Genomic DNA, 27,793 nt, shown 5'->3' on the forward strand with positions numbered 1-27,793 from the left:
ACCATTCTGTGGTCAGAAGAAAAGATGGAAAACTTGCTTATAACATGTATGCCTGGGCAGATTGGGCTTGGCTGGGAAGGTGAAGTCTAAATTAGCTGTGTGAACTACTTCTAACCGTCTGAATTCTCCAGGGCTTACTTTTTTTTCCTGGCTCACACAAGCTATTTATTTCTAGTTGTTTTCTTTCTTAAGTGATATTTGTATGTTGCTAGCATGGTTGTGAAGTACTTGGAGCAGTTAGAAGGCCTCAGCCATTTCCAACTCAGTGTTGTTCATATATTGAATAATATGTCTTTAATTACTGGTTAACTGGAGCCAGTCTGCAAAGTGTAGAGCTATTTCATTCCTGCCAAATCCCACACTAATGAACGCACATGATATTGTTCTGTGTGTGTGTGTGTGTGTGTGTGTGTGTGTGTGTGTGTGTGTGTGTGTGTGTAGCAATGGCGCTTGAACTCAGGGCCTTATGCTCTTACTTGGCTTTTCCAAAACTGGTGCTCTTACCATTTGACCTACACCTTCATTTCTGGCTTTTTGCTAATTAATTTTGCTTACAAGTCTCACCAACTTTTCTGCAAGGCTAGTTTCTTACAGGAATCCTCAGGTCTCACCTTGCTAAGTAGTTAGGCATGAACCACCAGCACCTATCCATTATATTGTTCTATTATTTTATTATTTTGCAGTTTTGGGTAAGGAAGCACTTTTTCAAAAAGGAGGGTTGAAGACTCCTTAACTCATGTAGTTCACAGATACATTTATCCACAGCCTGGAAAACAGCCACATCTCTAAATTGACATGTTCACTGAATAATACATTTTATGGGAGACCAGACCAGATGCAAGATGATTTGGTCAAAACGGCTTTTGAACCCTACAAGCAATACCAAATATTTCCATTCTGAAGAAAATTTCATACATTGACAAACAAAAGACTGCATTGACACATTTGTGCTTCATGCAGCATCTACCTCTCTCGGTGAATGGTTGATTCTAGCAGCGTGTCAGCAGCACACTGGATCATCAAGATTCTGTGTGAAATACTTCTAGTGCTATGTCCATCCTCCATGTGAAACCTCCGCCTGCAGAAATTCCCTGATTCCTGTAACGCAGGAACTGGAGAGCCTGCCAAACAATTCTGAAGCAAAGGCTCACTGTTTTCTGAGTGTGCCGTGTTGCTTCTGGCTGGATTTGGATCAAATGTATACACGCTTTCTTTATATGATTCCCAGGACACTGTGCAGACTCTATCCGTGGAGTTCCAGAATATTTGCTCAGCTTGCAGAGGTCAAGTACATCCCCTCAGCTATGCTGACAACAATGGAAATTATTGCACAGCACCTTAAAAAGAATGGTAGTGGAGGCAGAGAGGGCGCATTGGTGGCTCACACCTGTCCTCCTCTCTGCTCAGGAGACTGAGCTCTGAAGATTATGTCTGGAAGCCATCCTGGGTAGGAAAGTCGATGAAACTCCTATCTCCTTTTAACCATCAAAAAGCCAAAAGTGGAGCTGTAGCTCAAAAGAGCTAGCCTTGAGCAAGATAAAGCTCAGAGGCAGCACTTTTGAGTTCAAGCCCTGCGACCAGCACCACCAACCACAACAAACAACAAACAACAACCCTGCAAGGTGCACGTTTCCAAAACATAAAAATAAAATAACAAAGGAGCACAGTCCTTTTTTCTTCTTAAGTATTCTTTTCGTTAGGAAAAAAAATCACAAATCTCACTCATTTTTAGTAGCTTCTAGTCTTCAAAGGAGAAGCACAGTCACCTCGTACTCAGATTGGTGGAATGAATCCCTGGGAAGTTATGACCCCAAAGCCTTTCTGGTCATTGTGCAAACTCTATTGACACGGCATGTCATGGGTATCCTTTTAAAATGATGACAAAATTTCTAAAAAGATTAATCTTTCTCCCCAATGCTGTCTACTTCTTCCAGCTGTCATCGCTTGTTTTTCACCATGTGTGGTCATGATCCTGTGATTGGACAGGTTTATTCCAAACAACAGCTCATCTCAGTCCATTCAGGCTCTCTAAATTAAAAGAGAGAAAGAGAGAGAGAGAGAGAGAGAGAGAGAGAGAGAGAGAGAGAGAGAGAGAGAGAGAGAGAGAGAGAGAGATTGCCACTTACAGATGTATTTAAGGGATTTATCATTTAACAAGAATGAGATGATGCTTTTATTGTCTTTAAACTATGCATATATACATATATATATACAAATCACAAAAGATTTAGAAAATTTAGAGAAAATGATGTTGGGGCCATGCCACATTTCATAGTATATTTCATGCAAATATTCATGTGTGTGTGCCATGCCTACAGGCTGTCAGCATATCCAATTGTAACTAGCATACAGCACACAATAGATGAAAGGGTCATTTCTGTACTGAGTATTATCTGTAGCTATCCATTCAGGTGTTCTGCCTTTGAAACAAATCAAGTCGTTATATAGTCCTTTCAATTTTAGTAAAGATTCAACATTTCAGACAAAAAGCTTGTCTAAGCCAGGTGCTGGTGATTCATGCTTGTAATCTTAGCTATTCAAGAGGCTGAGATATGAGGGTTGTAGTTCAAACACCAAAGAAACAGAAGTTAAACTACGGCTCTAACACCAGTCTTTAGCAAAAAAGAGCAAAAACAAAAACAAACATCTAAATACCCAGGCCCTTTAATTCAAGCCCCAGTACACACACACACACACACACACACACACACACACACACACACACACACACACAATGCAGATTGAGACTCAGGTGCTTGCCTGGATAGGAACTGACACCATATCCTAAAATTAAGCAAGAAAAACCCAGCCTGGGAATGTGGTTCAACTGATAGGGCTCCAGCATTACGAGTACAGAACACTGAGCTCAAAGCCCCCAAATTACACCTGCTCTGATCATGGTGCAAGGATTTTCCTTGTCATCACTCCCTGAGTGATACAGTGTATATAGCATCTGCAGTGTTCATCTGACACACCTCCACAGAGATGATTTTAAATGTACAGAATAATGTGCCCCATTCTATGAGAGTCCTGGGCCATAGTACACAAGAAGCATTCGAGGCCTGGGCAGCCATAGGAGCTCCTGGAACCCAGATCCCACCGATGCAAAGAGAGAACTGATTTTTGAATCCCATTTGTACTGGGTTATTTATACTCTTTTTTTTTTTTGCCAGTCCTGAGGCTTGAACTCAGATCCTGAGCTCTGTTCTTGGGGATTTCTCAAGGTTAGAGCTCTACCACTTGAGCCACAGCACCACTTCTGCCTTTTTCTATGTATGTAGTAACCAAGGAATCGAACCTGGGTCTTTGTGCATCCTAGGCAGGCACTCTACCACTAGGCCACACTCCTGGCCCCAACTGACACTCTTATTTCAAAAAAAAGTGCTCCTCACCTTCTATGAGTGACCCACTCTTTGTGTCTGTCACACATATGCAAAGTGAGTGCAGATGGGTGTTAAATTTCAGAGAGGGTTTTGTTATTGTGCAGAGTTTTTAAGTGTCAGGCATCTATTTGTATGATTGAATGATTGTGGAGGTCCTGGGGCTTGAAATCATGTCCTCTCACTTTAGTTTAGCTTTCTTACTCAAGGCTGGCACTCTACCACTTGAACCATACTTCCACTTCCAGCTTTTTGCTGGTTAATTGAATCCATCTGCCCTGACTGGCTTTGAATGGTGATCCCCAGATCTCAGTCTCCTGAATAGCCAGGATTCCCGGCGGGAGCCACTAGTGCCAGCTACATCACAGGCATTTATTTAGCCTGGGTCTACAAAAGAGTTCTTTTCTACATCTGGTTCCAGGGCAATGCTTTCCAAGACTACCCACTTACACTGTCACGTTCTAAGGCAGATGGCAGCCTTAGGACTGGCTGGCCAGTGTGAATGGCAGAGAGTCTTTTCACTCCCCCCATCCCCGGATTATAATTAACACACTGTCTGCTCCACAGGTTCATCCTTCGGGAATGAAGAACAGTCAGCTCCAAAGGCAGCTCAGCCTTCTAAGGACATGCCCAAAGGGTCCAGCCGAGCAGCCCCTCCACCCCCTGCCAGTGTGACCACACCCCGCAGGAGTTTACTTCCAGCGCCAAAATCCACTTCTGCACCTGCTGGTAAGACTCCACACAGCACAGCACTGCATGCATAACAAAGCCTTCTGAAAGTCCTTGCTCCAGAGAGGGGTTGACAGATGACTTCTAAAGCATTTAGACTTCATAGTCATACACTGTTTGCAAGGTACTTTCCAGTCTTCATCTGTATAAATTCCCACATCTGCCTCTCACTCCTCTCCTTGTCTGGTAACCCTGTGAATCATGCCATTTCATTTGCAGAAAGCCAGAACCAAGCTATTTTAAGCAGACTGGCATTTGGCTCAGGGAAATGGGTGCTGGGGAACTCTAGAGGGGCAGAAGAACTCTGATGGAGCCCCAGGACTGGGGCTTGTCAGCACTCCATGGAGCACTGCTGCCCCCTGCTGGCCAGAGGCTCGCGCCTCCAAAGCTAGACAGAACCCAGGGATCAGCTGGGCCCTCCTGCAGCAGGGTCACAGGCTGGGGGGTGGGGGGGGGAGGGGAAGAGGGGAGTCCCTGCACACCATAGGTCCAGGCCAGCATAGTCCGGTCTCTCCGCTCCTTCACACTCAATGGCTGGAAGTGAGATACTAAGTGTGAAACTTGCCAGAGTCCCATAGGGAGTTTGTGTCTTCTATGTCTGGATACTTTACCCATTTTGGTTTTGCCTTGCCTTGCCTTTCTTCCTTTCTTTTTTTCTTTTGTTTACACCTTTTTTCTTAAATATTAAACTGACTTTCTAGGCTCCAGTGTCTCACTGCTGTAATCCTGGCCACTCATGGGGCTAAGACCTGGACGACCAGCATTTGAAGCTTACCCCAGCAGAAAAGTTTTTGAGAGTCTGTCCCAATTAACCAACAAAATAAAATACTGGGCTGGAAGTGTGTGGCTCAAGTGCTAGAGCACCAGCCTTGAGCAGAGAAAGCCTTGCAAAAGCACAAGGCTCTGAATATACAGATCCTAGTACTAGAAACACACACACACACACACACACACACACACACACACACACGTCACAAATTAGTAAGTTATCTTTCTTTAAAAAAAAACAGTAATTCACAAATATCTATGACTTATACTATCTCTGATAGTTTATTGAATTCTGGGCCTGGGAGCTATCCCCGAGGTTTTGTTGCCCAAGGCTAGCATTCTACTCCTTGAGCTACAGCTCTACTTCAGCTTTTGGGACAATTAACTGGAGATAAGAGTCCCACAGACTTTCCTGGCCAAGCTGGCTTCGAATCAAAATCATGCCTTTATTTTTATTATTTTCATCCCTTGGCCTTGGCTACCTTTGTGATTTTCTTTCCTAAAACATCACAAAGAGAATTAAGTGATGGAAGTATTGTCTAGTGTGTTGCTGACACATCCACACAAAGAAAAACTTTCCTGTGTGCCTTTAAAGTCCACAAGTTTGTCCCAGTGATCGGAAACAACAGGCAACAAAGCAAGCTGCAACTGTTTTGAATCATCGTATTCTTGTGGTAGTGTCCGTATTATATATAATTCTACATCTGCTAACACTCTGAATGTGTGTATGGTGAGATATACATATTTGTGTATGATTATTATAGGATAGCATATGAACTCTTTAAAAATAATCCTAGCGCCGTCCTCTGGGAAGTTATAGACAAGAACTAGAGCAATGTGTGCTCATGTCAAACCTAAATATATTTTCCATTAACGAGACAGTGGTTGGGAGAAAAAGCTGCCCTCGGATCTAGAATAGGAAATGTAGACCTCAGATCGTCTTGCCCTTCCAGAAACCAAGAAGTCAAATACTTATAAGAGTTATCTCAAAATACTCAAGTATCCATCTGAATCACCTTCTACTAGTAATAAGAGTAATAATAATAGTAGTGATAATAATAATAATAATAATAATGAGAGCTTGGAACTGGTGGCTCCTTCTTATAATCCTAGTTTGAAGCTAGCTCAGGCAGAAAAGTCTAGGAAACTCTTCTTTCCAGCCTTGAGCAAAAAAGAACAAAAGAATAGCACCCAGACATTGAATTCTAACCCTAGTACTGGCACAGAAAAAGAAAATAAATATAACATAAAATAAAAGTTTTAAAGGTAAGTATCAGTAATATTACTACATACACATTGAAGATTGATATTCAGCAAACTATATGTTCTTAAGTACTGGTGAGGCAAAAAGTAAAAACATAAAGCAAGTCACTTTAGGAAGATGCTAGGAAGCGATTTCACATTTTCAAAATATGGTAAATAATTTTGTGTACATGTGCTGCTTGGACTTGAACCCAGGACCTCCTTCTTTTGCATGCAGAGCTGGCACCATACCATTTGAGCCACATACTAAAGAATTCCATGAGGACAAAGTTAGGCCATGAGAAACTTATTAAGGCAAATGAACTAACTGATCCAGTAATAGAAGTAAAATGCAAAAAGTAAGCAACCTCCAAGTAAAACAGATGTAGAATACCAAATACCCATATCAATCAGTTCCAAATTTTAGCTCTAATGTTGGATTCTAATTTTAGTAAACACATGTTAAAAGTTTTTTGAAAGTTAGACATAGTATTCCCAACACTCAGAAGGAAGAGGCAGAAGTATCATGAAACCAGCCTGGGTTACACAGGAAGACCCTATTATCTCCTATCTCAGGAGAGAGAGAGACAGAGAGACAGAGAGAGAGAGACAGACAGACAGACAGACAGACAGAGACAGAGAGAGACAGAGAGAGAGAGAGTGAGAGAGAGGCAGACAGAGACAGATAAACAGGTACAGAGATAGAGGAAAGAGAGAGAAAAAGGAGGAAGCGAAGGGGGAGAAGGAGGAGAGGAGAAGAGCAGTGAGAGAAGGGAAGGAAGGAAAAGGTGAAATGTTTATTGGGTATTGATTTTAATTGTTACTATTTTTAGTGTGATAGTAGCATCTGAGGATTTGTTTTTTAATTACATTTTATTATCTTTAAGTAGTTCTACAAAGGCGTTGCCAGTTAACAAAGCAGTGGATGCATGCAAAGCGACTTGATCAGTGTCATTTCTCTCATCTTTCTTGCACATCCATCCTAACCCTATCCCTCCCCTCAGTGTTCTTAATTTTGTAAGATAAGCATTTAATTTTTTTTTGCCAGTCCTGGGCTTGAGCTCAGGGCCTGAGCACTGTCCTTGGACTTTCTCAAGGCTAGAGCTCTACCACTTGAGCCTCAGCACCACTTCAGGCTTTTTTTTCTATGTATGTGGTACCGAGGAATCGAACCCGGTTCTTCTTGCATGCTAGGCAAGCACTTTAACCACTAGGCCAAACTCCCGGCCCCCTCCTCTTTTTATTTGTCTACCCCTTCCCCCTTGATCTCACCTTCCACCTTTCAAGTACCCATTTCCTGATGTCTATTGGGCTATTAGCCTTTCTAAGGCTCCTGTGTAAGAAAAGAAAAAGCAGAAAGGGCTAGCTCAACAGACTAACACTTTTCATCTGGAAGAAAACCTAGGAAGGGCAATGGAGTCGCCTTCTGCCTGCAGAGGGGAAATGGCACTCCCTCTTACCACTAGGGTCTCTTTAAATATTAGGTGGAAAGAGCGAACTCAGGCAGGACAGGTGGAAGCAGGTGAGATGGAGGCTGGGTGGGTGAACAATGTTATTTTGACAGAGGAATTTCAAGTTTCAATGGCATCCGTGTCCACCAGAGATGTCAGCATCATGGCCTCCTTGGTCCCAATCTCTCTTCAGAGACCTCTGGGTGCATTTGTTCAGCAGGAAAGTGGGGGAGACAATTCAGGGAAGTGGGCAGCAAGGACAGTTCAATGATATGGTGGTCGGGGGTGGGGGAAGGTGAGTGCTTTCAAGGCAAGTCATTTTTCATCACTCCTGCCTCTGAAGAAGTATTAAACACAAAAGGAGAAGTCTTGTCTGGCTACTTCCTGTTGATATGGAGCAACAAGGGGAGAAGTCTTAGGCTCTCAGATTTAGATCTTAAACTTTTGAGCAGAAAAAAATAGGCTTTGGCCTACTTGTGGGTCGCTGCCTGAGAGTCAGCTGTTGTGGAATGAGTCAGGAACTTCTCTCTATAGGTCTGTCAGACTGTGAATGTTACAGAGAATTAAATCCGTAGTGACGATAGACGAACACTTACATTGGAATTTGAACTGATTAAATGATTTAATTATTTCCATTGCATAGTAATTAAGATTAACAACATTGTAGATGCCACAAAGTCTTTTTGATTCCACTGAGGAACACAGGGATGCAGGCTGACGTGGTGTTGGTTTGTTTTCCAGCTTTGTATCCAAGGTGCCTTATATACCTATGGAACTGAGATATTAGTCATAATTAATATTTCAGTTTTACTTTATTGCTTAAAATGTGACCATTTGAAAAAACTTCAATTCCCTTTCCAAAGCCCAGTCCAGTCTTATAACATTTAAGACACGCCATCTGCTACGTGAACATTCCATGGTTTGTCTTAATTTCTTTCTTTATTCTTGTTTTTGTTCCAGTACTAAGGATTGAACTCAGGACCTTGTGCTCTCCCTTGGATTTCTTACTTACAGCTGGTGTACTACCACTGGAGTCATGCCTCCAGTCCAGCATTTTTGCTGGTTAATTGAAGATAGTCTTAGACTCTTCTGTCTAGGTTGGCTTCAAAATGGGATCCCTAGATCTCAGATTCCTGAGTAGCTAGGATTACACATGTGAGTCGCTGACATACAGAAAGTCTGATAGAACTCTAACATCAAAAACTCCTTGCATATCAGAAATCATTGCTGTTTAAAGGTGTTGAATTACAGCATTTGAGCTTTGCATCTATTCTGTGGGTTTGAAATTATAATGTAAGGAAAATCTAGTTTTCATAGGTCATCATGCAAACTAAACCGAAGAAAGTAAGCATACAGATTATATATAAATCCCAAATAATTGGATTTCTTAGATTCTAGGAAGTTTGGGTGATTTTAATTAAACAAGCCTGTTGTTTGGTGTGTGTGTGTGTGTGTGTGTGTGTGTGTGTGTGTGTGTGTGTGTGTGTTAGTAGTAAGGCTTGAACTTGAGTCCTACATTCTTACTGAGCATTTTCACTGAAGGGTGGTGCTCAGCCACTTGAGCTAAACCTTTACTTCTGGCTTTTTGCTAGCTGAATGGGGGAAAAGCCTCATGGACTTTGCTGCTCAAGCTGTCTTCAGACCACAATCCTCGGATCTCAGCCTCCTGGGTACTAAAAGAACAACAATACCCATCTTGTTTTAACTCTTATTTTGGAAACATTGCTCCCTCTGTGTGCACATTCTAGGCAATCTTCTCTACCACAGAGCTATAAATGGAGCCTGTGAGCCATATTTCTAAACTGTGATTCTTAGCCTTTGGCAATTCCAAACTGAATGTGGCTAAGCTCCAGTGTCTTAGTGTCACCAGTTTTGACTATCATCCACTGCTTATTAGTCAGTCCACATCCTTAACTACATCAACTATAGGACAGACCAGAAGTGCTGGGCTGTTTTCTTTAGCCTAGATTTTTGAGGGGAGTTTTTTGGTATTTTTTTTTCTGGTTCACTCATTCAACAACATCTTTTTTGCTTGCTGTAGGGCAAAGGTGACTTGAATACCAAGATAATTAGAACAACCTTTACCCTAGAGGAACTCACAATAAGTAAATGGATTTATGCCATAGTAATTGGGATGAGAGGGCAAGGCCTATAATCTTGTTATCTGGAGTCCAGTTAACTCTAGTAGACCAAAACTCCACAATAACAAGGAATAAGAAGAGAATGTTCAAAATAGTTGAATCCAGTTTAACGTATTATACCGGTGGTTTGCTTATATATGTTGTATTTAGCATTTGTTTAATCACATTCTAAGCTATTTTTTAGTAGCTCACCTTATGATTTCAAAATTACCTTAGGGTAATTTATAGGCTGAGACACAGGGCAATGCAGGCACAGAGCTAAAAATCTAAGTGATGAAAGAAAAGTATAACATGAATTTCCTGGTTACCAGGGCAAATAAGAAACAGTTAGGGAAAGCAAAAGCCTGTCATTTCATCAAAAAACTTACTCCCTAACACAAATGTTTCCTTAATTCTGTGATTTTTTTAAATTATAGTGGACAACATAATAAAAAAAACTATGTATTTTTCTGATAATAAAATAATTAGAAAATAGTTTGAAAAGGAAAGTCTTTGTGATTTTTGCATTTTGATTATGTGTGTGTGAGAGAGAGACAGAGAGGGAGAAAAAGAGAGAGGGAGAAAAAGGAGAGGGAGAGCTGATCCTGGGGCTTGAACTCAGAGTCTGGGTCTCTGAGCTTTTGTGCTGAAAGCTAGTGCTGTGCTACCTGAGACACTTCTGGCTTTTTATCGTGGTTAATTGGAAATAAGAGCCTCACAGAATTTCCTGTCCAGGCTGGCTCTGAACCATGATCCTCAGATCTCAGCCTCCTGAGAATCTAGGATTACAGGTAGGAGCCACTGACTCCCTGCCAGGGAAAATCATTCTTAGCAACATACAGAACCTGCCCAGAAATATTTTTAAATGACAGGCTTAATTATGTAAAAAGTTAAAGCTTTCTACAATGAAAGGCATCAGAGTTGAGAATTAGGATGAACTGAAAAGCAATATTGCAATGAAGTATGACTATTCATGTCATTTTTAAAATAAGGAAGCTGAAATATATCTGTGGAGCTAGAGTTTAAGAGGAAGAAGATAAATACAGAGAGAGCAAGTAGGGAAATACAGTCATAATATTCAATGTACATATATGAAAATGAAACTTAGGTAACTTGAAGAATTGGGTGGGTTGAGATGGGAAGACGTTGATTAAGATGTATTGTACAGGTTGAATTAAAGCCACTTTAAACTATTTAAAGATGATTTCAAAAAGTATCAATCAAGAAAATAGACTCCTGAATATACATAGGAAAAACATATAAGTTTTCTAAAAATGGACAAAGTTCAGGAGTAGGAGAGTGGTTAAGTGTGAACAATAGAGGGATAAATATGTCAATATATAGCAATATAGTAGCCAGATGCTGGTGGATCCACACTTACAATCCTAGCTACTCAGGACACTATGATCTGAGGATTTCAGTTCAAAGCCAGTCTAAGCAGGAATATTTATAAGACTCTTATTTCCAATTAACTACCTAAATAAATAAATACATCTACAAATAATAAGAAGCTCGAAGTGAAGCCGTGACTCAAAGTGGTAGAGCACAAACCTTGAGAGCAAAAGCAAGAGGCCCTAAATTCAAACTCCAGTACCAACATAAAATAAATAAAGCCCCACTGACTGAGCAATTAGTATAATTTAATAATAAAAAAGGACATCCCCCAAAAGAGACATCCATTTGTGAGCAGGCTTAGAAGGGTTGGGAACACAGGTGATGGCATGTCTGCTTAGCATGGGCCCTTTTTCTAGTGTTGACAAACTATTTACGTTTTGAAAAATCACAGTATGTCCTGATATTCATGAATTGGTGAAATTTAATTTAAAGGGAACCATTTGCTTTTAAAGAAATAAAATTAATTTTTATGACCCAACTTAAGTTTCAGTAGTCCATAGATTAGCCGACTTACAAGTCTGAGAGATTATTTTTTCAAGTAGACACATCAACTGTTTGTTTTATATAAACTGCAGGAGCGGGGGGGAGGGGAACTCCTTCCATATCTGAAACAGGATAAAGTAGTTTTATTTGCTATGCTCTTGACATCATTCCAACTTGACAGAGTCAAGGGATATATTGATGAAGAAGTGATGTATTTGTAGACCAGTAGTTTAATGAAGTGTATTTTCCTATTTGCTACAATAGTGCAAGCCAGCAAGCAGAGTAAATGGATAAGTCCCAACTGTTCATGTAGCTATACAGATCAATTCTCTCTAGAGATTTTGTGCCTTCATACAAGGACAAGTTATTATTCATGAGGATTTGGGGGAGGGGGGAATCACTGAAAGATGGAAGCAAAGTTTCTGAAATACTTGGGAACCTTGCTTTTTATTATTATCATCTTTAAGTAGTTGTGCATAGGGGTTTTAATTCAGCATTAAGTCAGTTCATGAGTGCAGTATATCTTTATCAGGGTCACCTCAATTCATCACTGCGCCTTCTAATTACACAACCATGGTTAGTGCACACACCTGTGTGTATACATATGCATGTACTCTACATCCTTAACACTTCCTACTATGCTCATCGTGATGTCATGAAGAATGGTCAGAATCTTCCAGAAAGACATCATTTTAAGAGGGAATCATATTTCACACTTGCAGACATGCAAGGAATGCGATGTACAACTGTGGACACGGTCAGATCACAGAATGACTGCAGACAATCTGGAAAATTCTATGTAAAGAAATGAACAAGAAGATTCAGAGACACTGATCATACTTGTTTTAGGAAAATCAAACCACCCAACTTCTGAGGATGGTTTCTGAGTCAGGCAGACATAGGTTGACTCCTGATTTTCTACAAAGACATTGTATGACCCTGGGAATGACTTAATTCCTCCAACCCCTAGATCCCCTAGATCCATGAAGTAAGTTGTATGAACTCATAAGCATTTTAGTTTATATTGTGTAAAGTTCCCAGTAAGTATATTTTTTAAAAGAAATAATTTGCTGGTCACTAGTGGCTTATACCTCTAATCTTCTACTCCAGAGGCTGAGATGTGAGCATTGCGGTTTAAAGCTAGCCCAGGTGAGAAAGTCAACAAGACTCTTATCTCCAATTAGCCAATCAAAAGGCTGGAAGTGGAACTGTGCCTCAAGTGATAGCATGCTAGCCTTGAGCAAAAAAGCTCAAGGACAGCATCCAGGTCCTGAACTCAAACCTCCAGACTGGCACAAACCCACAAAAGAAATAATTTACTAAAATAATGTATGTGTACGCCTGGTAAGTAAAACAGTTATCGATTCACATAGAATAAGGCACATTAATACCAAGCTACTTTCCATCATAAACTGAATGCAGAGACTCTCGTGCAGGAGTAGGGACACTTGGCCCTCTTTGAAATGTAGGAGCCTTTTAATTTGAAACAGTCCCTATGATAATTCTTGCTCTTATTTCCCAAGCAGTGGGAGCCATATTTATAAAGACTGTAGTTGTCTCTGTCTATATCTTAACATTCCTGTTAAAACATTTCCTGTTTTCCTGTAGTGATTTCGAAGTTCCAGGTGTTACATGCGGTTGTTTCATTTGAATTAGCTTTTGTATAGGATCACTAGCAGAGATCTTGTTTCAGTATTCTACATGTGAATATTCTGAACATATTTTAAAGAAATTGAGAATGAGCTTGGTTACAGATGTACAGATGGGACATTCTTACAGTCTCATATGATATGAGTTGTTGGACTCTAAGAACATGTTCATTTCTTTTCTTTTTTCTTTCTTTTCTTTTTTTTTTTTGCCAGTCCTGGGCCTTGAACTCAGGCCTTGGGCACTGTCCTTGGGCTCTTGGGCTCTCTTAAAGCTAGAGCTGTACCACTTGAGCCACAGCACCATTTCTCTCTTTTTCTATGTATGTGGCACTGAGGAATCAAACCCCGGTCTTCGTGCATGCTAGGCAAGCACTCTACCACTAGCCAAACTCCTGGCCCCTTCTGTCCCTTCTTTTCTTCCTTTTTTTTTTTTTTTTTGGTCAGTTACAGGTCTTAAACTCAAGGTCGTGGCACTGCCCTTGACCTTTTTTGTTCATAGCTAGTAGTTTACCACTTTGAGCCACAGCACCACTTAGGAATTTTAGGACATTAATTGAAGATAAGAATATCATGGACTTGAGCTGGGAGTTTGGCCTAGTGGTAGAGTGCTTGCCTAGCATGCATGAAGACCCAAGTTTGATTCCTTGGTACCACATGCATAGAAAAAAAGCTGGAACTGGTGCTGAGGTTCAAGTGGTAGAGCTCTAGCCTTGAGAAAGTCCAAGGACAGTGCTCAGGCCCTGAGCTCAAGCCCAGGACTGGCAAAAAAAAAAAAAGAATATCATGGACTTGACTGCCTGGGCTGGCTTTGAACCACGATCCTCAGATCTCAGCCTCCTGAGTAGCTAGGATTACAGCCGTGAATTACCAGCACTTGACCGAACATGTTATTTTCTAATACTTTAAGAATCCTGGTGTCTGTCGAGGTGGAAGCTCCAGTTGACTCAGGGATGTTCAAGCCAATGAGGCTGCACTGGGCTCTTCGATGTTATTGCACAGCATCCCTCTTCTCCCTCAGGCTGCGTCTGAATTGCTATCCCAACTTTGACTTATTTGTCATTGTGAGGCCAACAGGGAAATCAGCCTTCAGTTTGGGAATGGAGGAAGGTTGGAGGAGAGCAAGATCATTTTGATAGAATCTTTGTAGAAGAACTAAGAGATCCTTTCCCTTCTGTGAGGTCATGGGAGAGGAGAGCGTGATAGGGCTGGTGCTTTGAATGTCTGACAGAGGAGCCACCCACTTCCTCCTTTCAGAGAACTAATGGGAAGCATCCTAGATGGCCTGCTCACAGTTCTGTGGGGCCTGCAGGGAGGGCGGGAAGCAGTGTGGATCAGAAGCTGTGTGACTCGGAGACATCCCAAGGAGAGAGGACAGCTGGACCATGCAAACCCCTTCATTCCAGACACTCAGGGACACTCACGCAGGGAGTGCCCTCTCTGAATTCCGCACTCCGCTAGATTCCTGGGGAGACAGATACAGCTCTTGTCCCTGGGCAGCTGATGATGGCCCAGGGTGTCACATAATTACACACTTGCGTTAGCACAGTGTTACTAAATACTGAATGGAAAATAAATGTGCAGTGGAGACACATGGTAGAGAGAGCTAACTGATGTAGAGTGCAGAAGATACACCATTAAAAACCTCAAGTGTGTTGTTTGTTTTTCAGTACCGGGGGTTAAAATCAGTGTCTTGTGTGTGCTGGGCAAGTACTTTGCAACTTGAGCTATGCCTCTCAGAGCAATTTTTGTTGTTGTTGTTGTTTTCATTTTGTGTTTAAGGTGGTCCCAGTATCATTTCTAGGACTAGCCTTAATCCTGAACTCCACCTACTCTCAGCCCCTGCATATCTGTAATTACAGACATGAAATGCCATACCTGACCCAAGCCCTAATGTTTCGAAGAAGTTGTTAGCCAGTGATGGTGGAGAACAGCATTCCATGCATATGAACAGCAAGAATCTTTATAAAGGAAAAGATTTACCAAGCCCCTCTCTGCTTAGAATGATGACCTAGAGCTGCTAGTAATTAGACACTGCTGATTTGATAGATATATTCTCCCTTTCTTTTTAAATGTATTTTCATTATCCTTCAGTAGTTGTTCAAAGGGGTTCCATGCAACATGTCAGTTTATGAGTGCAATGCATCTTGAGCAGTCACCCTTTCCATCCTTCTCCTCCTCCATCACTCTTCTCCATATCTTTCAATTCCTTCATGAAATGATTTGTAAGCTGTGAAATGGTCGAAAGACTGACAGTATAAAAAGTAATGTACTAAATTCACAGCTGCTTTGACAGTCTGAAATTCAGCAAAATTCATTGGGACTGTTTGGTGTGTTGAAGGCAGTACTTGGGATTGCATTCAAGGCCTTGTACCTACTAGGCAAATGCTTTACCACTTGAACCATGTCCCCAGTCCTTCTTGCTTTAGTTTACTAGAGGGGCTCTCATATTTGCCTGGGCTGGCTTCAGACTGTGACAGTCTTATGTCCACTTTCCTAATAGCTGGGATTACAGGTATGTATCACCACACCCAGCCTAGCTTTCCTTCCTTCCTTCCTTCCTGCCTGCCTGCCTGCCTACCTGCCTGCCTTTCTCTCTCTCTCTCTCTTTCTTTCTTTCTTTCTTTCTTTCTTTCTTTCTTTCTTTCTTTCTTTCTTTCTTTCTTTCTTTCAACAATACTTCAGTTTAAAACCTTCATGCCTTTACCTTCTGTTGCCATCTGGTAGCTCACAATACTTTTTTTTTCTTTTTTTCTTTTCTTCTTCTTTTTTTTGGGGGGGGGGGTAGGTCCTGCGGCTTGAACTCAGCCTGGGCACTGTCCCTGAGCAATTCAGCTCAAGGCTATCACCGTAGCCCCACTTTCCATTTTCTAGAGGTTAATTGGAGGTAAGAGTCTCAGGTCCTGTTGTGCCCGAGCTGGGAACCTTGACCCTCAGATCTCAGCCTTCCGAGTAGCGAGGATGACAGGCGTGAGCCACCATGCCTGGCTTTTAAGTAGCCCACAATCCTCACTAGGTGGAATAATTGAAATAGCACAGACTCAGCCAAGTGAAGAAGAAGAAACATCCCTTTATTTCTGCTCTGATTTCACTGAAACAACAAGGATACTTTACATAATTTGAGAAGCATTAGCACACACACACACACACACACACACACACACACACACACAGTGTCAGAAGAGAAGTGAGATAGTTCTGTGACTCACCTGCAGGCTAGGATGAAACCTTTTGTTTTGAGGAGGCTCTTCAGAAAGTAGGGCACTAAAATCCTCTTATTTAAGCAGCTATACACACATTGTATCTAAAAGGTTACACACCTGATAGCTTTCTCCCTCTGCTTGTCAGTCTCACTATGGGGTGGGAGTGAGTCCAACAGTGATTAGTGCAAATGTTCTGTTGGAGCTATGTTTTTCATTGTGATGTCTGACATTTGTACCTTTCAGAAACCTGCCTACTGTGCTAAAAAATGCATTATTATGCAAATAACTACTATGATGTGGTCCAATCTCTTAGTATGCTAGTGGGGAACTTTTAATTACTTGACAGTGTTTGAGACTTTCTATCCGCCCCCTCCCCTCCCTAGACTTACATGTTCTGCTACTTGTGTTACACTGATAAAATACCAAATACTTTTTATAGTATTTGAAGTATTTGGAGGCAATATTCTTTGTGAGATGTAGAAAAAATGCACATATTATTATAATAATGAGACAAACGCAGGTATCCATTTTATAGGATAAGCTAGAAAAGAATAATCATTTTCCTGGATCTTCTCATCTTTATCTTCAACCTATCCTTCAGCAACAAGCAATCAGTGACATCATTAGTCAATCGTGCCAATAGCTGGTGGCTGCCACCTCTGGTCCTAGCCATGAACGAGACTAAGATATGAAGATCTTGTGTTGAAGCCAGCCAAAGCAGGAAAATGGGTGAGACTTATCTTCCATTAACCAGGGAAAAAAGCCAGCAGTAGAGGTGTGGCTTAAGTAGTAGAATGCCAGCTTTGAGGAGAAAAAGCCAAACACAAGAGTGCAAAGCCCTGAATTCAAGTCCCAAATGCTGGCACCTATGCACAAAATAAATAATCCATCATCTATCAAGCCTGACTCCTATTCATGGAAAATCCTCCAATCAGTCTTCAGCAGTGCAGCTGGAAACCTGTACCTTTCTAACTGTGTATCTAATCTTGTCATGTTCCTGCTTAGGGCTCTCTAGCCACCCCTTATTCTCTGAAGTACAGATCTGGTCCTTGAGCTATGATTGCCTAGGACGCACCACAGCTTTCTCTCTGTCTCCTTACATCTGACTTACCACAGTAAGCCAAGCTATGGTGCAAGTGCTCCCCCAGGCTCTTCTGCTTTTCTCCTTGCGTTTACATTTCCCACCACCAGGCTGATGAATGACCATAATGGCATTTCTGCTTATCATTTCTCCAGTTAATCAACAAAAAAGCCATAAGTAAGAGTTGTGGCTCAATGCCTGTCATCCTAACTACTCAGGAGGCTGAGATCTGAAGACTGTGGTTCATAGCCAGCCCAGACACTAAAGAGTGTGACTCTTATCTCCATAAAACCGGAAGTGGGGCTATGGCTCCAGGAGTAGGACTATAGCCTTGAGTTGAAGAACTCAGAGACAATGCCCAGTCCCAGGGCTACAGTGGTAGCCTTGAGCTGAAGAGCTCAGGGACAGCACCCAGGCCCAGAGTTTAAGCCCCATGACCCACACACAAAGAAAGAGTTGTAGTTCAAATAGTAGAGTGCCAGCTTTAAGTGAATAAAGCTAAGAGATAGTACTCAGACCCTGAGTTCAAGCCCCAGTACAAGAAGGGGGGAAAAAACCCCACAGCATATCTGGAACCATCTGCTATCTTGTTTCTCTGTGGCTCTGCCATGAAAACCTATGTGCCATACTGTGTGTCAGAGGTCAGCATGTGACCACCACAAATAAGATTTTGAAACACCAACTTTGTGTTAGCTACACCTTGGGATGCCCAGGTGCCATGTAACAGTGAAGACAGTAACTCAAAAGTAACTCAGCAAAGCAAGGACCTCAGCATGCCACTCTTCTATAGAAGGGTATACCACCAGCCAAAATCTGTCAAGCAAGAACACAGAGCAGGGATGCTGCTCCCCCCATTATCCCTAATACCAGGGGTTCCGCCCTGCTGCTCAAATTGGCCAAGCTCAGCTTCACAATCTGCTTGCAGTGGGGTGATGAAAGTACAAAACAATTTTTTTAAACAGAGTGTGACTTAATTGACAGCAACTAGATGCCACTAAAATTCAATGAGCTTAATTAAAATGTAACAGGAATAGGATGTAAACTAAACTACAGTCGACTGGGGCTAAGCAGAAGGCTGTCAGAAAAACAATTCTCACAAGAGTGATAGAAAGAAAGTTATACACTATGATAGAAAAGACAGCTTTTCTCACATGGCCTAGAGGAAGCACCAGCTATTGACCAGTCCACACACTGGAGTGAACATGGAGGACAAATGGGAATGGAATGCCTAATTATTGTGAATATGCAACTTACAATAACAGGCTATGGAACAGTAAAAAGCAAGTTAAATGCCATGATGGTTCCATGACTAGCAGCCATAATAATAATGGCCAGCAGCTGGCATTGCTGGACATTAAGCATTTATAGTCTGCCCATTGCCTGATCTGATACTGTGATACTTAAATTCTATCTGAAACCCTCCTTTACGAGATTGCAGGTAGTTTGTGCAGCATAATGCAGCTAAGAGACTGGTTGGAATGCCCTTTCCTGAGTCCTGGGAAAGGGTGATCTTGGCAAGAATGGCCTCTCCAACACAAAAAGTCACCTAGCAGACCACGATGGCTCAGAAGGCTGAACTTGAACTTGGATGTTTTCCTAGGGGGAAAATGGCACATTATAAGATCTTCTTCATTTTTAATTGTCTGTGCCTTTTGGTAAAGTGTGTGTGTGTGTGTGTGTCTGTGTGTGTGTGTGTGTGTGTGTGTACACATACGCACATACATGTGCTGTCCTGGGGTTTAAACTCAAAGCATTATAATGCTCTTCCACTTAAGCCATAGCTCCACTTGTGGGTCTTTGTCTTTTTTGATAGTTTAATAGAGATAAAAGTCTCACAGACTTTCCTGCACAGGCTGGCTTTAAACAGCAATCCTCACATGGTAGCCTCTTTAGTAGCTAGAATTATGTGTGTGAACCGCTAACACCCAGCTTGGAAGATTTTTTAAAGCCACTTTGAACATATTTCTATTTCCACATAACTGTTCAAAAGAGTAGAAGAAATTTATTAGTAGCCACAGTGAATTGTCCATTTGTGTCAGTGGATTTTTTTTTTTGCCAGTCCTGGGCTGGAGCTCAGGGCCTGAGCACTGTCCTTGGACTTTCTCAAGGCTATAGCTCTACCACTTGAGCCTCAGCACCACTTCCGGCTTTTTCTATATATGTGGTACCAAGGAATTGAACCCGGGTATTCATGCATGCTAGGCAAGCACTGTACCACTAGGCCAAACCCACCCAGAGCAGAAAAGTCTATGAGACTCTTATCTCCAATTAACCACCAAAAAGCCAGACATGGAACCGTGGCTGAAGTGGTAAAGCACTAGCTTTGAGCAAAATAGCCCAGGGGACTGCGAGCATGGCCTAGTGGTAGAGTGCTTGCCTAGCATGCATGAATCCCTGGGTTTGATTGCTTGGAATCACATACACAGAAAAAGCTGGAAGAGGGACTGTGGCTCAAGTAGTAGAATGCTAGCCTTGAGAAAGCCCAAGGACAGTGCCCAGGCCCTGAGTTCCAGCCCCTGGACTGGCACCAAAAAAAAAAAAGCTCAGGGACAAAACACTCTCTCTCTCTCTCTCTCTCTCTCTCTCTCTCTCTCTCTCTCTCTCTCTCTCTCTCTCTCTCTCTCTCCCTCTCTCTCTCTCTCTCTCTCTCTCTCTCTCTCTCACACACACACACACACACACACACACACACATACACACACACACACACACACACACGCACACACACATAATACTATAAGTGGATATCATCATGAAACATAATCATAGCATATTAAGTTTTAAAAAGTTGAAAAATTTCCAGAAACAGTGGCTCACACCTATAATCCTAGCTACTCAGAAGGCTGAGATCTGAGTATCGGGGTTCCATGCAGGCACTAAAGACTGAGAGACTCTTATCTCCAATTAATCTCTAGAAAAGAGGGAGTGGGGCTGTGGCGCAAGGGATAGGGTGGCAGCCTTGAGATGAAGAGGTCAGGGACAGCTCCCAGGCCCACAGTTCAAGAGCCATGACCCACAAAAAAAAAAAAAAAGGTTGAAAATTTTCATTGTAACCCTTACAAGTGAATGCAAGGGAAAAAAAAAAAAAAAGAACAGCACTAACAAAAGCCAGTCATTGTGATACATGCCTACCCTCCTACCATTTAGGAAACTAAACTAGGAACATTGGAACATTGAGAGTTCAAGGCCAGCTGGAAAGACCCTGTCTGAACACTAACAAAATAGGGCTCTCTACCATAATCCTCAGATCTCAGCCTCCTGAGTAGCTGGGATGACAGACATGAACCACCAGCACCCAACTTAGGATGTATTTTCTAAATTGAGGAATATGGACAGGTAAAATCACATCTAATTCACAGTGAAATACCAACATGGAAGCCCAGAGGATGGCAACAGCTTCCCAAATCCTCTGGGCTTAGGCCTGATGTTCCAGTCTCAACTTAAAACAAGAAGGGGTCGTGGTAGTTTCAAGCAGAAGTTACCCTCTCTGAGTCATAAAGCTACAATGAATATGAAGAAATGAAGAGTTCAAATGCAAGAAATACCAGATTCATTGTTCACAAGATCTGGCATTTCATAGGATGTGAAGAAATAGGAAAAAGAGAAGATGATGGTAGCTTGTGCCTGCACTCTGTCTACACAGGAGCCTGAGGTCTGAGGATCAAGATCAAAATTTGAAGCCAGCCTATGCAGTAAAGCCTATGATATTCCCACCAAGAATTGGGAAGCAAAGTGTGTGGCTTGACTGTGCCAGCCTTGAGCAGAAAAGGCAAGTGAGAACATGAGACCCTGATTTCAAGCCCTAGTGCCCACACAAAAAGGAAGAAAGGAAAGAAGGGAGAGAGGAAGGAAAAAGGGAAGGGAAAGAAAAAGGAAAAAATAATAAGGGAAAGAAATAGAAACAAGGCCAACATGATTGATTTAGGCAGAAGGCCTATGAACAAGTTACAAATGAAAAGTTTTACTAAGTGACAAGGAGCTCAACTTTAGAACTATCCAGTGTGGCTTGAATGTGTGGGACAGAGATATTCCAATAGAGGGACCGTATTAAGATTTCCTTAAAATGGAACATAGGAATCAGATAGTAAGAAATTATCAAAGCAACACTTTAAGAAAATTTCCAAAACCTGTAAGAAGAGGCATTGCCGGGCTGAGCATAAAACAAATGGCAAAAATAACCAGCATACATTTTTCCTACTGAAGGGAAAGGAAGAAGAACTTCCCAAGAGAACAAACAGATCACCCACAAAAGGCTGAAACTTAGAATAGCACTAGGTTGTCAACAACAGCTCCAGAAGAAATGATCACCACATTAAAATTTTTATGTAAGCCATACATTCAGCTTTACAAAGCAATTTTGAGTTATGAAAGGTGTTACATAATTTACCTTCTACATACCTTTCTCCAGAAATTAAAAAATCAACTGTGTTGCCCATAAGTAAAGAAGCAGACCAAGAAAGAGTAGGACATGCATGACTCATTGATCTAGAAAAAAGGAAACTGATACAGGAAAAAGGCAAAAGAGTTTTCCCAGAATGATGATAAGATTCTAATGTCTCAGACAAGCAACAACCTAGAAATAAGTAGCCAAGGATAAAATGAGGATTTGAAGGCTCCAGGAAGAATAAGTTTAGGAAAAACAAAGTGAAACTGGTGTAAAACTATGCATGTTATAATTAGGATAGAAAGCTGTACTTTCAGGCTGGGAGTGTGGCCTAGCGGTAGAGTGCTTGCCTGCATGCATAAAGTCCTGTGTGTGTGTGTGTGTGTGTGTGTGTGTGTTGTTGTTGTTGTTGTTGTTGTTGTTTAAAGCCTTACAGAATAATCTTTTAGATTGTCACTGACAGAGAACCTTGGTGTTAAAGTATTAGGTTTAGTTTTGGGTGTAGCTTATTAGTGGAGTTTAAACCTAGCTTGTATAAGGACCTGAGTTCAACCCTTAGCACATGAAGTAAGGAAAGGAAGGAGAGAGAGAAGGAAGGAGGAAGGGAGGTAAAAAAGGGAGGGAGGAAAGGGAGGCTTATCTTTTGTGTTTTCCTACCATCTCTCCTTATTACCTATTTCTCTCATCTTCATTTTCTCACTCTTTCCATGTCCTTCTCTCCAAATCTGCTTTTGGAGTCAAATTTACTACAGACATTGTGTTTCTAGGTACAGGTGGGAAATAGACTACATTATTCCCTCAGGCCACAGTAATGTAGAGAAATGCAGGCTGGGGTTAGGGTAAGAAGCTTCAGGGCAGATCTTTGTTCAGCCACATGCCAGCTAACATGACTGTTACAATCTCCAGATCTTTCCACTTCTTTATTTACAAAGTAATAGAACAAAATGAATATCCCTTATCTGATATACTGGGGCATAGAAGCATTTTGGCTTTCAAATATTTTTGGATTTGGGAGTAGTTTCACATATGTGTGAATACAGTATTTATATATGTATATACAGTATGTATATATGTATATATATATAAATATATATTCAAACATCTGGAAAGTAGAACATAAGTCCCAGAATGAAATTTATTTATTTCTTATACACATTGAGCAGAAAGATGACTTTGTACAATATTTTTAGTGTATCTATGTTTTGACACAACCAAACCCTGTGGACTCATGTGTGAAATTTTCCATTTTAATAGCATGTTGGTTCTCTGAAAGTTTTATTTTGGGATTATTTAGAATTTTGGATCACTGAATCTGGACTACTCAATCTCCATCAATAATTATGCCAACCTGGCATTGATGGATCAAATCTGTAATCCTAGCTACCCAAGTGGCTGAGATCTGAGAATCTTGGCATCAAAGCTGGCCCAAGCAGAAAAGTCCATGAGACTTTCACCACCAAAAAAAGATAGAAATAGAGGTATGGCTCAAGTGGTAGAGCACTGTCCTTGAGCAAAAAGGCCCAGTATCAGCACAAATTATATTCATTAGCCTTTTTTTTCCTTAAAATCAATTATTCTTTTTGAAATTTAAATACTACTGGCTGTTGAAAAGTATTTCCTTTTCCTCTTATCCCTGAATACACACACACACACACACACACACACACACACACACACACACACACACACCATTCTCTATGTATAATTCATTTGGTCTTTTTATTTAATCTTTCCTAGATAATGTTTCCTTTCTTCATCCTACTCAATCCTTATACATGTTCCCCTTTTGCAATCTGTCTTATGAACAGCCTTAGAATCCCTGTTTCTGATTATATCATTAATTTCTTCTGTTTGCACCTCCTGCTGTAACACCATCTGACAATCACTCACATGGCTTGTCCAGTTCGCATTTTATTGCTTTCATTTCTTTCACTCTTCTGTCCAGGATCTTTGTCTGGGGCAGGATTTCTGAGCTGGAGCTGTGGATCAACCACATCATCTCCCATTTCTCATGCCTGTGGAAGAAATGACCTTTAGATGGTGGGAAGATAAGGTCCATTGCTGTGTAGATTCCTTTATCCTATTTTATTTCTTATCTTTTGTACTGCACTGAAATTTACTTCATAGAATTGATAGCCTATTGTGTGTGAGTTTAGGAATCTATAAAATTTCTTCTGAGTTTTTTGACATGCTGATTTCTTTTTATTAAAAAAAATATATGGCATTCTTCTAACCATTATCTCAAATACTCTCTTCATTTAGTTGAGCTAGGTGAGCTCAGTGAGGGTCCTGAATTAGCTTCTGTGATCATCCTTTTTTTTTGAATGACAGCCTCCTCTTTAGAGCCACTGGTCACTTTTGATCAGGGTTTTTAAAAAGTCATATTGTCACAGCTCCCTACAAGTGGCCATCACTTAAAGCATCCCATAATGAACAGGTTCTAAGTACCTCTCGCAGAGGCTGTGAAAGCCGCTGAGACCCAGAGAGACAAAGGTTCCATGCTTTTTCTCATATGTGAATCACAGACCCAAAACACATCCTTCTGTGTAAACACACAGAGGCTTACACACTTGTATAAACAATCAGGTTGGCTAAAGTGTAGTATATGCTGAAGTAAATTTTCTGAATAATGAACAATTTAACGAATATCAGGAAGCTGGGAAGAGATTGCATGGTCTGTGAGGGGGTGGATGAATGAAAAAGGGAAGAAGGGAGAAATGCAGTAAAAACAATGTACACATTGATAATAAAAGTAGGAAACTTGGGGGCCTGGAATTTGACTTTGTGATAGAGTGCTTGCCTAGCATGCATGAAGACCTGGGTTCAATTCCTCGGTACCACATACATCGAAAAAAGCCGGAAGTGGTGCTGAGGCTCAAGTTGGCAGAGTGCTAGCCTTGAGAAAGCCCAAGGACAGTGCTCAGGCCCTGAGTATAAGCCCTAGGACTGGCAAAAAAAAAAAGTAGGAAACTTGAAAAGAGTGAGGTGGGAGGGTGGGAAAGGAAGAGATGACTGACCAAGACACAATGGACACTTGGATGGATGTGTTAAATTGCAACTTGCTTATGCAACTTTTGAATTTTCAAAATTTAACAACAACAGTAAAAAACAGATTCTTATGGGTTTTCCAAGAAATGATAAGGACAAAGCTTAGGCAAACAGTGAGAATAAATGAAGGACCACTCAGTATGGCCATAGAGACAGGAAGACCTAGTGACTCTACTGCATGTGGGAGCACCAACTGGCTTTAGTGATGGGAGGAGGGATGAACCAGGGAGGAATGGAGAAGACTCCCCTCAAAGGGAAGCTGACTAATGGTAGCTCCATTTGGGACATGGTGGTTTGTTGGGGAATCTAGGCAAGTGCCAAGTCTGGCTGGTGATTGAAAACAGGTCTAGGGTTCCTGGAGAAATACCTGGGCCACTTGCACTGAAAAGCACAGATTTTTTTAGCTAAGTCAGCCCAGGCAGACAGATGCAAGAACTTTTATCTCCAATTAACTACCAGCAAGCCAGAAGCAGAGGAATAGTTCAAGTGATAGAGTGCTAGCCAAGTGGAGAAAGCATGGCACTTTGAATTCCAACTCTAATATTGCCCTTAAAGTAAAACAAAACAAATCAGTTGTGGAAACATGTTGCATGAACAAGCTCACCTAGGAGAACAAATGGGAGAAAGTCAGGCAGTATTTTGGGGACATCTTTGTTCAAATGGAGAAAAGAAAGCCAAAGCCAAGAGAGCCGAGAGAGTGGCCTAGTGGAACAGGATCCATGAAACCAAAGATGACACCGTTTCTAGACACTCAGAGACCTTATAGGGTTCCAGCAAAGCTTACAGTGGGCTTAGAAAGCATTTAGGATGAGCCTAGATATAGGAAAACTACATGAAAGATAGTCCTGACAAATGGCTATGAAGCTCTGAGCCAACTATTTTCCAGATGGCCTGTATTCCTATGGGGAGGTTTGCTGATAGGGACAGTATGGAATTTTCCATTAATATTCCCACTAGGATTGCTTAGACCACACTGGTGCCTGATCTGTTCATGGATCAGATGAATTATTTTCATTTTGGTGTTTGGACTCTGACTCACTCTCTCTCTCTCTCTCTCTCTCTCTCTCTCTCGCTCTCTCTCTCTCTCTCTCGCTCTCTCTCTCTCTCTCTCTCTCTCTCTCTCTCTCGCTCTCTCTCGCTCTCTCTCACTCTCCTTAATTATACAAATCTTGTGTGATTGTCAGAGAAATGAAAATTGTGTATAGATGAGATAAGGGAAAAGGGATGGAGGGGAAATGGGAAGGAGAGGAAGGTAGAGGAGAGAACAGGAAGAGAGGGAAAGATAGAGGAGGGGAGGGGAGAGGAGAGGGAGGGGAGGGGAAAGAAGGAGAGGGGAAGGGAGGAGAGAAGAGAAGAGGGGAGGGAAGGGGAAAAGAGGAGAGGAGGAGAAAAGGAGGAGGAGGAAAGGAGAGGAGACAGTATTATCTGACATTTAACCAATGGCTATATTTTCATATGCATATACATATACATACATGCATTTGAATATATACATGTGTATGCACGTGGATATGTGCATGCGTATACACATATATATGAGCATCTATATGAATTTGTAATGTGCATGTATGTACATCTATATGCATGTATACATGCGTACATACACCTATGCATATGTACATGTATGTGTACACATGTGTGTGGTATGTGTGTATGCATATAGTATCTGGAAGAAGAAATACCTAACTACTAGTGACAGTTGCTCTGGAAAGAAGAGTTTGGTGTCAGGGCTTGGGGACACTCGTGTTCTCCCGGGAAGGAGTGGTCTTAGAGCTGATGCTGAGATGGCGTTAGTGCACCAGAGCTGATGAAGTTCTAGGTACACATAGGTTTGTGTGACTCTTTAATCTTCCCTCCATTGTTCTTTGGCTTTCTGTGAAGAAGTTAATCCACACACAAGGGAGAAGCCGCACATGGGTTCTTAGATGTTCTCTGCACTCAGGTTATCCCTTCTGCTGGGCCAGCTCTGGCTGCGGCTTCTCCAGAGCCTCCACTGCAGCTGTGAGGCCCCACAAGCCCCTGCGGTCACCTCTGTGGACCAGGACATGGAAATTAATTAGAGTCAACCGTGTCCCCCGAAGCGTGGCTCTGGATGGTACCAATGCCGCTAGCAATTATGCTCAGCTACAACTTCCTCCTCCCTGTCTTCTGGGGGGAAAAAATAATAAATTCCAGCAGCCAGAGGCCGGCAGACCCTGCCTCTGTCACAGTTAGTGACTGTGGATGGTAAAATTTAAATCCTAAGATGCTTTGCAAGGGTCATTGGGGTGACAATGTCTTCCAGACACTGGGGTGTTTTTCATCAACCCAGAGATGACAGTGTACTTGATCCTCTGGCTACTGGCCACTAAATTCCCTGGGCTGTAAATGAGGTATCCTCCTCCAGCGAGGGGGCGGTGGGCATAGCAACAGATCACCCAAACATTGTGTTGTCATTGCATCGCTTGCCTTTTATGGAGCTGTCCTTTTCTACAAACAATATACGTTTTCCATTGTATTGTTACTAGCTTTTTGACTTGTCTATTTTTCTTTTCTTCCTCTCTATATAGGAGCCAAGAAAGAAGCACCGAGAGATCAAGATGCTAATAAACCCGTGGTTTCATCTCCTAAGAGAACAGCAGCTTCGGCCACCAAGCCCCACTCACCAGGTATTAAAGAAATGCCATCTGTGTTATTGGGGAGAAGACTTGTACCTTGGGATTCTTTTACTCAAATATCTTACTCAAATGGAGCAGTGCCAGTCCGGGTGGTATTATTTTCTGGGGAGTTGGCATGTTGGAGTGTATGTTTTCTGGTTCTACATGGAATGAATTAGCTGATTGTTTCATTTTTTTCCTTAGAAAGCTAGATGTTATACCATGTG

At 41.6% G+C, this 27,793-nt stretch overlaps 1 protein-coding gene across 1 annotated transcript in view; it reads left to right on the forward strand.

The window, feature by feature from the left end:
- Mtus2 (microtubule associated scaffold protein 2) overlaps positions 1–27,793 on the forward strand; it is a 339,242-nt gene that overhangs the window by 192,942 nt on the left and 118,507 nt on the right. Inside the window, exons 4-5 of the mRNA XM_090342204.1 lie at positions 3,948–4,109; positions 27,480–27,578. Coding sequence (XP_090198330.1) covers positions 3,948–4,109; positions 27,480–27,578 — 261 coding nt within the window. The remainder of the gene's footprint in view (positions 1–3,947; positions 4,110–27,479; positions 27,579–27,793) is intronic.

This window comes from Megascapheus bottae, chromosome 11 (genome assembly GCF_031878675.1).
Source record: "Megascapheus bottae isolate mThoBot1 chromosome 11, mThoBot2.hap1, whole genome shotgun sequence".
In the NCBI taxonomy this organism is placed as follows: Eukaryota; Metazoa; Chordata; class Mammalia; order Rodentia; family Geomyidae; genus Megascapheus; species Megascapheus bottae.